The sequence below is a fragment of the Acanthamoeba castellanii genome (genome assembly GCF_000313135.1).
Source record: "Acanthamoeba castellanii str. Neff unplaced genomic scaffold scf7180000084476, whole genome shotgun sequence".
Lineage (NCBI taxonomy): Eukaryota > Discosea > Longamoebia > Acanthamoebidae > Acanthamoeba > Acanthamoeba castellanii.
The window spans coordinates 1-10,604 of NW_004457444.1; the positions used below are offsets into that span (position 1 = coordinate 1).

Here is a 10,604-nt window from a genome sequence, read left to right on the forward strand (position 1 = left end):
GGCGCGCTCGAGCAGGATGACGCGCTTGAGCTTGGAGGGCTTGGTCGGCTTGGGCGTCTCGCGCTCCTTCCCGCGGAATGCTATGTGCCGCTGGTTGCTCGCCCAATTCGTGTTCTGCTGCCGCTGCTGCTGCTGCTGCGGATGGTGGTGGTGCTTGGCCTTGCGCGGCGCTCCTCCCGCTCCCTTCGACCTCGTCGTAGCCGTCGTGGCCGTCGTGGCCGTCGTGGTCGTGACCGCTGTGGCCGCCTTGCCGGATTTGGGCGGAGCTGGCGATGCGTAATAACTTCGTATAGCATACATTATACGAAGTTATACGGCGCGAACCTGTGAGACAAGCGGTCCAGTCGCGGCCGCAGCAGACCTGGAGGACGCGCTTGTGCAGCAGCGCTTCGTGCCGTAAGCGCTGCGGATGCGACTGCGTGGCGATTCGGGGAAGAGGTGAGCGGTTTCACTAGTGGTGTCGGCCGTCAGCGCCTGGCGCGCAGTAGCTGCGCTGCTGCGAATGGCTGAGTGGTGGGCGGTGGCCTATACCACGTATTGGTCCTCGAGCTCGAACTCTGATTCTGGGTCGAGCCCCAGCTGCCCAACGTGGCCGCTGCCCCACACGTAGATGTCCGAGACGTCTGCAGGCGCGGGAGACGGGCGCTCTGTTGGCTGAGGTGCGCTCCTACGATTGCACAACACGCAATGGACGCAGCGCCAGGAGAAGGAGAAGACCAAGGCGCGATGCCCGGGCGTACCTGACACAGCGACGTTGTGCTGGGCAGCAAACCCGGAGTAGACGGCAGCGATGCTTGCATCGGCAAGACACTCTGCTCCAGCGATAAAAGTCCTTGTAAATGCCTTTATTTATTTATAATTTATTTTAATTATTTAATTATTTATAACTTGGATGCTAAAAGATCTCGCACTGCCATAATATACTTCAATAGTTGTGTTTGTTGGTGGGTGGGAGTTACCAGAAATGGGTGGGGAAAACAGCCTTGGCGACCAGGTCCAGACCTGCGTTTTGTCCATCTAGGCCCGAGGATCGAGACTGCAGCGAGGCGGTGCTCCGTCAGGTGCAACTTTGGGCAACCACGGGAAAAAAGAAAAAGAAAAAGAAAAAGATCACGCGCGCACCTGGGGCAGACAGAGAAAAAAGAATGGGAAAAAGAAAGATTAACAAAAAGTGAATAAAACAAAGGCGTACACGAACCTGGATGAGCGTGGTGCGGCTGGGCACTAACAGCAAGGCCGAAGAGACAAAGGATTTGGAACAGCGCATAGCACGCATCTCCAAACTCACCGTGCGGCAGCGCATCGCATGGGACCGCAAGTACAGAGCCATCTCGCCATCTTTCCAAATCATTCAGCTTCACCAGAAAATCATCCTACCCCACCTCACTGGCCACCAACAACAGGTTGGATTGCAGAGCTTACCGCCGCATATCGGCTCTGCCCCCCTCTTTCTTTCGCATCAAGGGCCTCCACACTCTCGTACGACTCATACACACCCCCGACACACCCACATGGCACACACGACGCAAATGACGGCACAACCTCTTACCACTGTCAGTGGTGTGGAGCGCAGCTTATACCGCGCAATGAGCTGACCGTCATCCCACCGGCCATTCGCCACCTCTCCACGCTGGCCTATCTCGACGTCTCAAACAACAGGTTACCGCCTACCGACGACCCTTCTTCTTTGCTTCGCTCTGTTCTTACCTCCTTTGCTTGTGGTGCTGCTTGCGTGTGGCGTGACTGCGACTGCGACTGTGATGTGGCACAGTCTCACAGAACTGCCGCACGAGCTGGGCGAGCTTCCGCTGCAGTTTTTGAACATCTCCTACAACAAACTCACCTGGCTGCCGGCCTCCATCATGGAGAGACACCCCAGTACGTAGTGCACCTGTTATTCACCCTCTCATCTCTATTTGCAGTGCGTGTGCCACTCCTCGGCCGCCGCACACTAAGCCGCACGCACGCACGCACGCACGCACGCACGCACGCACGCACGCACGCACGCACGCACGCACACGTTAGACCTGAGTCTTGAGGCGATGTGCAATCCGTGGCAGCGCGATGGCGATCCCGTCGTGCGGGTCAAGCGCCCGCGCATGTCCACCCTCTTCGAGCTGTGTTGTAACGCCCTGGCCGCCAACGAGCCCCTCTTCCACAGCGTCACCAGTGCGCTTCCACACGACACGTGACACGACACGACCCGTACCACCGCACACGCACACCCGCCATTGCTGATATCTTTGTCTCTCTCATAGCTGCGCCGGACTATGGGGCGCTGGTGCCGCTGCACATCAGGGACTACCTGGTGGGCGCCAGCCCGTCGACCGGCAATCCACCCCACGACGACGACGGCGATGATGGTGGCGACGGCGATGCGGAAGTGGGCGCAGACGACGAGAAGACGGGAGGGCGTGGACGCAAGGCTTGCTCCCACTGCGGGAAGGTGTTCTATGGGAAGGCACCCATCGTGCGCGCCTACCCGCGCACCCTACGGACCGCCAGGTACGCCGGCGCCCACTCAACACACCTAGCACCTCCCCACTGACCGCACACACATGCACACGCACCACCGCACACGCACGCACACTACACACATGACACCTCGCGCGCTTCAGATACGGCGAGAACGTGCGGCTCGTGGGAATGTACTGTTCGCTCACCTGCGGCCGTGTGCGCAATGTGAACGGCGCCATCATTCCCTTTGCCTAGCGGTGAACACAGCTGCTGCTGTGTGGTCCGCGCCCATGTAAATAAAAATGTGTTTAAACCACATGCTTGTGTGCTGCGTTTTGTCACAAGCTCGATCTGGCCTTCTCGCCGATAGCTCTCTGCCAGAGTTTGCAGCAAAAACCCCGAAAACAAAAAGGCAAAGCTGCTCAGTTGGTGATGTTGCTCAACCGCCAGGCTTTCGTGTCGGGCGCGGTGGTCTTCGCTTTCGTTCTTTGTTGTTGTTTCGTCGCGGCCGAGGGCAACGACTTCACCCTCTTCAAGATCGAAGAGGCCACCACACGCGGTACCCCCCCCATATACTGTATTTTATTATTTTTTATATTTTTATTTTTATTTACCAGAATGTATTTTGTGATTGGTCCGCGACTCAATGACGCGCCAACCGCACGCAGACGCCGTGTGCAGCGATGGGTCGGCCGCGGGCTACTACTTCCGGCCGGGGTCGGGGTCGGGCCAGCAGGTCTGGCACTTCCACCTCATGGGCGGTACATGCCACAACTGCGGTCTGGTGTGTTTTATGTCCGAACGACTTATCTTTCTTTCTTTCTTTCGTTTTATGTCCGAACGACCGAACCAGGGTTCTGGTGCTGGGACGCGGAGTCGTGCGCCGAGCGGCAGAAGCGGGCGCCGTACCTGATCTCCCTCGCCGGGTACAAGGAGCAGTGGTCCGGTCCCGTGGGCATCTTCGCCCAGAACGAGACCACCAACCCGCTCTTCCACAACGTCAACCACGTCTACGTCCTGTAAGTCGACTTACTTTTGCAGCAGAGTAGAGTGCCGCAACAGCTTTGACTTTGGCTGACTCTTTGACTTTTTGACCCGTCGGCCGGTGCAGGTATTGCTCGAGCGATGCGTGGAGCGGCGACGCGTCAAAGACCCAATCCAACATCTTTCACTTCCGGGGCAAGAAGATCGTCAAGGTTTGCTTACACGCACGCGCACACAACCGCACACACGCACACGCGACACGACACGACACGACACGACACGCGCGCGCAAACTGTTCACAGAAGCTAAAGTGGAGTGGGGAACGATCAGGCTGTGCTCGAGGACGTGTACAAGTACCGTGGCCTGCGCGAGTCGAGCGATCAGCGCCAAATTCTCTTCTCCGGATGCTCGGCCGGCGGTGTCGGCGTCGTCGGTAACCTACCTGCTCCCGGCACCTGCCGCGTCATCACCACCACCTACTCACCACACACGACACGCACACGACACACGACACACGACACACGACACACACGACACACGACACACGACACACGACACACACGACACACGCACATGACACACGACACGCACACGTGTTTGCCGACCAAAAGTGAACGCCAACTTTGTGCAAGCGACGCTGCGCGACCTGCTCAAGAACAATGCCACGCGCGTGCTCAGCCTGGCTGATGCGGGCATCATGTTCGACTATCCGCTCTATCCCGTACGCCAGCATCCTCGCATGCGCGCGCGCACACACGACACACACGACACGACACGTTTGCGTGTGTGTGATGGTGGCTGATGGCCGCGAACAATCGTGTGTGTACGTGCAGGAGCACCTGCCGTTGGACCACGTCTTCGACACGACCATCATTCCGGCTCTGGAACAGTTCACCAAGGGTTTCCCCCTGTGGAACGGCCAACTCGACAGCTCCTGCACGGCCGCCTACCCCAAGCAGGTGCGGGCCACACCATACCGCCGCCTCCGCCTCGCACATGCACACACCGCACACACCGCACACATGCGGTACATGACTCGTCGTTGTAACACCGGCAATGCGTCGTCGTGGTGGCTGTACAGCCGGAGAAGTGCTATTTTGGCCAGTACGCGTACTCGTTCATCGACACTCCTATGCTGGTCAACCAGCAGCAGTACGACGCCTGGCAGCTCGACTGGTACATTCCACTTGGTCTCTTCTTTGCCGCTCTATGCGCGTGCCCGTGTGCGTGTGCGTGTGCGTGTGCGTGTGCGGCTTTTGCGTGCGCTGCCTTCGTCGTTGACGGAGGCCACCGCCATCTACAGGAACATCGGCTACGTGCCGGCGCAGTACAACAGCAGCATGGAGACCTACGCCAACAACTACCGGTACTGCGCAGCTCAACTGCAAACAAAACTTGAAGCTCTGTGTTTACACTGGCATTGGGGGGGCTGCAGGCTGAACACGGTGGAGGTGCTGGCCGTCATGACCAAGAAGCAGCACACCATCTTCTCGTACGCGCCCCCACCACGGCCACGTCAGCACAAGATCTTATCTTTCGTTCATTCGTTCATTCGTTCATTGCTGATCACGTGACCACACGGTGGGGCCAACAGGGGCATGTGCTTCAGCCACTGCAGCACGGATAACAACAACTGGGCCAACCTGCGCCTGAGCGATGACACGGACACCTCCCTGGCAGCTGTGTTTGGTTCGTGCCAATGCCCCTCCTCCTCCTGCGATGTTTCTCTTTGGCTGACCACACCCGACACACTGACAGGACCGTGGTGGGAAGCCCAGGGAACAGCGGCGCCCCAGTTCTACTTTGACCACTGTGGCAGCTTCAATTGCAGTATTGGCTGCCCTGCCCCTGAGTTCTGATGCAACTCTCATTTTTTTAATTTATTTATTTTTAAATAATAAAATAACCGGAGTAAAAAGGCTGGCGTTGCCACGTCACCAACAAGCTGCAGGCTTCATGGGAGTGAGTGAAGGTGGCGGGAGGCCCATGTGACTAGTCCTCGCCAAAGAGTGACACGCTTTCGTCGTACCACCACGTCTTCACCGTTCCATCGTCACCACAGCTGTGGTACCACAGACACAGAGACACACACGCACGCGCACAAGTCAGCGGAACGCAGGGAACGCCTGCAGGCGTCATCCTCGCTCACGAGGTACCTGGCGAGGAGGGACTGGTGGGGATTCCAGGTGGTCGTGTAGACAGTGCCCGTGTGGCCCTTGAGCGTCTGCAGGAGATCGCCCGTCATGATGTCCCATATGTAGATCATCTCATCCTGCAGCACGACACGACACGACACGACACGCACACGCACACGCGCGCGTGAGCAGAGGAGCGAGGGTGCGGCGAAAAGAACAGAAAACGCACCTCAGACGCGCCGACGATGAGGGACTCGTTGGGGCCGAAGGAGGCGCGAAGGAAATTCTTGGACGTGTTCTGGTGGCCCTTGAACCTCCTGATGGGTCGCGCCTGCAGCCGCCAAAAGAAATTGAGGAACTCGGCCGAGCGTGTGCGTGTGCGTGTGTGCGTGTGCGCGTGCGCGTGCGGTGTGTGCGGTGGTGGTGGAAGAGCGGCGGTACCGTGCGCACGTCCCACAGGCGGTTGGAGTTGTCCTTGGACGAAGTCAGCAGCAGCGACCCGTTGTGGCTCATCGCGACCGACGTCACCTCTCTGCCAAGCCCACAGTGAGCATCATAACACGACACGACACGACACGCACACGACACGCACACGGCGCGAGTGGAACACGGACCCGAGGTAGGTGCTGTAGGTTTTGATGCAGAGGCCGGAGGTGATGTCCCAGAACTTGACGGTGTTGTCCTTGGAGCCGGAGATGATGAGGTTGCCGTAGGGGTTGAAGATGACGTGCGACACCGACGCGCTGTGGCCGCTGAACTTCTTCATCAGCTGGCCCGTGCGCACGTCCCACAGGTTGACCGCCCTGTCGTAGCCGCCCGTCGCGATGTGGTTCTTCGCAAAGAGAAACGGTCAATACACGACACGACACGCGACACGCGACACGCGACACGCGTACCTCGCCCGGGTGGAAGTGAACGGTGTACACGTCGCCTTCGTGACCCTTAAACGTCTTGGTGCTGACCACGGCTTGCCGACCGAGATCCCACAACTGCCAGCGCGCACGCACACAACGTTGATAACAGCACGAGCGTCGATTGTGTGCGTGTGCGTGCGTGTCGTGCCATGCGTGTCGTGTCGTGTCGTGTCGTGTGTGTGTCGAAGGCAGGAGAGGGAGGAAGTGGTACCATGGCGGTGGCGTCACCCGACGCGGAGGCCAGGAACAGGCCGGAGGGAGCCGAGGAGACGTCCCACACGCGGGAGGTGTGACCGTGGAGGGTGTGCAGACATGACCCCGTCTCCGCCTCCCAGATTTTGATCGTGCCATCACTGCACCCATTTTCTTTTAGAAAAATAACAATAATGCATAATAATAATAATAATAACATAAAAAATGAGAAAAATAATAATAACATAAAAAATGAGAAGTGGAGGTGGGCCGAACCTGGAGCCGGAGGCGAGGGTCAAGCCCTCCTCGCCCACGAACTCGACGCACTTGACATTGGCCGCGTGGCCGGTGAGGGTGTTCTTCAGCGCGTTGGGCAGCAGGAACGGGCTGTAGTCTTCCAAGAGCCTGGGGTGCGGCATTATTAAAAGAGTCAGGCCAGCCGTCGTGTGCGGTAGTGCGTGTGCGTGTGCGTGTGCGTGTGCGTGTGCAAGAATGGGGAGTTGCACGTACGTGTTGATCTTGGGCGCGACCTTGGGGTGGTAGCGCGTAAACTCCATCTGATAGGCCACGGCCTGGCGGAGCAAGTGCAGCATGCGGTTGGGTGGCAAATCCACGGTGTGCCCTCCCTAGTAGTAGTTGTCGTCGCCGTCATCGTTGAGTAGCTCACCTCATCGTGTGGCACGGGTGGTCGGTGTGTGTGTGTGTGGCGCTGCGCACTGTGTGCGGGCGAGTCGCGTACCTGGCCCAAACGGCGGATTTCCAAATGGAACATGGCCTCGAACTGCTCCACCACGTGCTCCCTGTGAACAAGCAGCCCGAGCGTTAATCGAGCTTGCACATGAAGAAGAGCGAAGAAGAACGAAGAAGAAGAATGCCCGGCCGTGGCTTGCACGGGCGTGGTTTGGGGGGGGGGAGTGCGCAGCGCACCTGGAGTTGCCCTTGGCGCCGTCCCAGTTCTTGAAGGAGGGGGCGTCCTGGATGTTCTTGCAGGTCAGCAGGAAGCACAGGTCCTTGAACTCCTCGGGGCTGCCGGCGTATCGCTCCAGCGGCTTCAGTCGCTTGGTCAAGTGTGTAAAGGCCTGTCGCCGCACGCATCGTTGGAGAGCAAATTAATGCGTGCGGTGGTGCGTGTGCGTGTGCGGTGGTGCGTGTGCGTGTGCGGTGATGCGTGTGCGTGTGCGGTGATGCGTGTGCGTGCGGTGGTGCGTGTGCGGTGGTGCGTGTGCGGTGGTGCGTGTGCGTGTGCGTGTGCGTGTGCGTGTGCGGTGGTGGGTGTGAAGAGGTGGTCGTCGGTACTCGCTGGTACTCCTGCTTTTCCAGCAGCTCGAGATACTGTTGCTTGTAGACCGCGTACATGAACGCCTTTTGGTTTTTGAACATGTTCTTGGTGAGCAGCTTCTCCACCTCATTCCAATCCCCCTCTGTCCAAGTGTGTGTGAGCACATCATGAAGAAGAAGATGATGAAGATGACGATGATGATGATCAGAAGAGGCGGAAGAAAGACGAGGTATACCGAGGATGGCCTTGCGCATGGCCTTGAGCTGTACGCGCTGCTCGAGCTCTTCGTAGATCTTCACGTTGGCCTCGTCCTGGGTCGTCATCGCCGACGACGTGTACCCGCTGTCCTGCAGATACTGCACGATCATGCTGATGATGTCCTGGACGCGATTGACGACAGTGGTGCGTGGTGAGAGCACTGAGACGGCACGGCAGGCACGGCACGGCACGGCACGGCACGACACGACACGACACGACACGACACGACACGACACGACCAGCGAACACGACACGACCAACGACACGACCAACGACACGACACGACCAGCGAACACGACACGACCAACGACACGACCAACGACACGACACGATGTGCACCTCGCGTATCTTGGGGTCGGTGGGGTCGAATATTTCGTCCTCGCGGAGGATGCGCTTCTTCTGGAGGCCGACGTGCTCGCAGTTGGCCAGCCGCTTGCTCACGCTCTGCAGCACCTCCTTGTTGCGCAGCTCGCCGCTGCCCCCGCCACTGTTTGCCAACGGCTTGCTCTCCTGTCCCCCCCCCCCGGTGCAAACCCACCACAAGAAATTGGCAGAAGTAAGCCTTGGGCACACAAAATGGGCCGATGGGATGGATGATCTTGGGTGAATTTGGGAGATGGGCAGTTGGGAGATGCGCAAAACAAAAAAAACAAATTTGATTCATAAAAGCAAAATATGTTCGAACCATTGTTGCAGCTTGAAGACGGAGCAGTATCTTCAGATGTGCCTGTGGATGAGCACACGACTTAAAATAAATACAAAGAGTTTTATTTTATTTTATTTTATTGCATTTCTTTTTGTCAAGATTTACAAAAACCTGTCCTTTTACGATTGGAAGATGATGAAGGAGGAGGCCTGGTTCGATGGCTCGGCTGGCGGCGATGTGGCCATAGATATTGATGGAAACAGTGGGCTTCACGAACGAGGGTCTGGGGCGAGAGGCGCCAGGGCTTCATCATCTTCGACATCGTCAGCACAGCCGAATGCATTCGAAGGGTTGCAGGACAAGATCGTGTACGAGGTGGCTGGTCGTATGTTCCAGCAGGCACAGACTCAGGCTGGGGGGTACATGAACCTCTACGCAAACCTCGAACTCATCAAGCCCTACTTCGATGTCGAGCTATCGACGGTCCTGCGGCGGATCAAACTGTCATTCGTCCCAAGGCAGTCCAGCGAGCTCCTCACATCGGGCGCACCCGATCTCTATGGCCCCACCATGTTGGTCTTCACACTTGTGGCCATCCTGCTTCTCGGGATGAAGCTCAGCCACAAGACAGTGGAAGAGGGCACCCTCATGGGTTCAGCTTTCGGCCTCTGCTTTTCGTACGCGCCCCATCCCTAACCCTCTCCTTCTTCTTCCACTTGGCCCCGCATCTTTCCCAATTAATTAATTACTTTCAATTCCTCTTTTATCTCATCTGCCCTCCTCACCATCTCGATCTGCACATAGGTACTGGGTGATGGGTTCGCTCGGGATGCGCTTCGCGGCCTACCTCTGCGGCATGCCTCTCTCCCTACTCGAAGCCCTCTCGCTGTCGGGATACGGCCTGGGCGGGTACTGCCTCGGCCTCGTCGTCCACTACTTGCTCCACCCCATCTCGCCCGCCCTCTCCACCGTCGCGCTCCTCGTCGCCGGCGGCATGTCGGCCGCGACGCTGGCCTGCGTCTTCTGGGCCGACCTGCGCCAGCGCAACCAGAGCAAGGCCGCCATCACGGCCGGCTGCGTGGGCGCGATCCACTTTCTCTTCCTCCTCTACATCCGCTTCTTCTACGCCTCCCTCTACGACGCCGCTGCCGCCGCCTTCTGAACTCGACGAGATGAAGGTGATGGACAAAAGTAGAAGAAGAAAAAGATGAAGGCGATGATGATGAATGGAGGGTTCATAGTGAGCACGTAGGGTGGCGCGCGGGGATGTAAAGAACAGAAGAAAGGGACTTGTTTACAACAATGACTTTGATCAAGCTCACCACACTTTCGTGTCATCATCTCCATCATCATCTTCTTGCGTGTGCTTGATCGAACATCATCGTCGAAGCGGTGGTGGTCGTCGTCGTCGCCGTCTAGAACTTGAACTCCTTGTACTTCTTCTTGTCCTTGGCGTCCTTCTTGGCCTTCTTCTTGGTGTGTTCGGCCAGGAGGTCGCTCATGTCCTCCCGCTCGGGCTGGCCGGCGGCCTTGACCGTGGCCTCGTACTTCTCCTTGAGCATGTCGTCGGTGAGGTTCTCGAGCTCGGCCGGGTTGAGCGTGATGGCCACCTCCTTCGTCTTCTGGCTCTTGATGAGGTTGACGGCCTCGCCCTTGGCCGGCTTGCCAGCCGCGGCCTTGTCTTCGCTGCCGATCACGTACGTGTGCGCCGAGCCGAACGCGGCGTTGCCGACCTTGGT

At 58.1% G+C, this 10,604-nt stretch overlaps 6 protein-coding genes across 6 annotated transcripts; 3 read left to right on the top strand and 3 right to left on the bottom strand.

Moving 5' to 3' along the window:
- Window positions 1-325: 325 nt before the first annotated feature.
- Window positions 326-800, bottom strand: ACA1_029360 (regulator of chromosome condensation (RCC1) repeat domain containing protein; the record flags this gene model as incomplete). Its single annotated transcript, XM_004339779.1, has 3 exons — window positions 326-415; window positions 532-654; window positions 741-800. Coding segments are annotated over 3 exons (273 nt in total), but the record flags the coding sequence as incomplete, so codon positions are not given.
- Window positions 801-1,202: 402 nt separating this feature from the next.
- Window positions 1,203-2,712, top strand: ACA1_029370 (leucine rich repeat domain containing protein; the record flags this gene model as incomplete). The annotated part of the gene is made up of 6 exons (XM_004339780.1): window positions 1,203-1,403; window positions 1,574-1,659; window positions 1,772-1,878; window positions 2,026-2,169; window positions 2,259-2,505; window positions 2,619-2,712. The coding sequence occupies 6 exons, from the start codon at window positions 1,203-1,205 to the stop codon at window positions 2,710-2,712; spliced, it is 879 nt and encodes a 292-aa protein (XP_004339828.1).
- Window positions 2,713-2,889: 177 nt separating this feature from the next.
- Window positions 2,890-5,300, top strand: ACA1_029380 (uncharacterized protein; the record flags this gene model as incomplete). The annotated part of the gene is made up of 12 exons (XM_004339781.1): window positions 2,890-3,016; window positions 3,126-3,218; window positions 3,311-3,476; window positions 3,569-3,653; window positions 3,772-3,874; window positions 4,053-4,162; window positions 4,275-4,400; window positions 4,523-4,617; window positions 4,745-4,807; window positions 4,877-4,933; window positions 5,036-5,130; window positions 5,200-5,300. 12 exons carry the CDS (start codon window positions 2,890-2,892, stop codon window positions 5,298-5,300), a joined length of 1,221 nt encoding a protein of 406 aa, XP_004339829.1.
- A 133-nt stretch (window positions 5,301-5,433) lies between these two features.
- ACA1_029390 (WD repeat protein) lies at window positions 5,434-9,187 on the bottom strand (the record flags this gene model as incomplete). Its single annotated transcript, XM_004339783.1, has 16 exons — window positions 5,434-5,503; window positions 5,598-5,713; window positions 5,806-5,907; window positions 6,018-6,108; window positions 6,191-6,319; window positions 6,368-6,408; window positions 6,473-6,565; window positions 6,702-6,843; window positions 6,959-7,087; window positions 7,193-7,254; window positions 7,422-7,482; window positions 7,610-7,761; window positions 7,979-8,103; window positions 8,197-8,341; window positions 8,559-8,729; window positions 9,143-9,187. The coding sequence occupies 16 exons, from the start codon at window positions 9,185-9,187 to the stop codon at window positions 5,434-5,436; spliced, it is 1,674 nt and encodes a 557-aa protein (XP_004339831.1).
- On the top strand, window positions 9,058-10,027 carry ACA1_029400 (Yip1 domain containing protein; the record flags this gene model as incomplete). The annotated part of the gene is made up of 2 exons (XM_004339782.1): window positions 9,058-9,542; window positions 9,670-10,027. 2 exons carry the CDS (start codon window positions 9,058-9,060, stop codon window positions 10,025-10,027), a joined length of 843 nt encoding a protein of 280 aa, XP_004339830.1.
- A 57-nt stretch (window positions 10,028-10,084) lies between these two features.
- ACA1_029410 (uncharacterized protein) lies at window positions 10,085-10,551 on the bottom strand (the record flags this gene model as incomplete). Its single annotated transcript, XM_004339784.1, has 1 exon — window positions 10,085-10,551. A coding segment is annotated over one exon (467 nt), but the record flags the coding sequence as incomplete, so codon positions are not given.
- Between the last annotated feature and the right edge of the window lie 53 nt (window positions 10,552-10,604).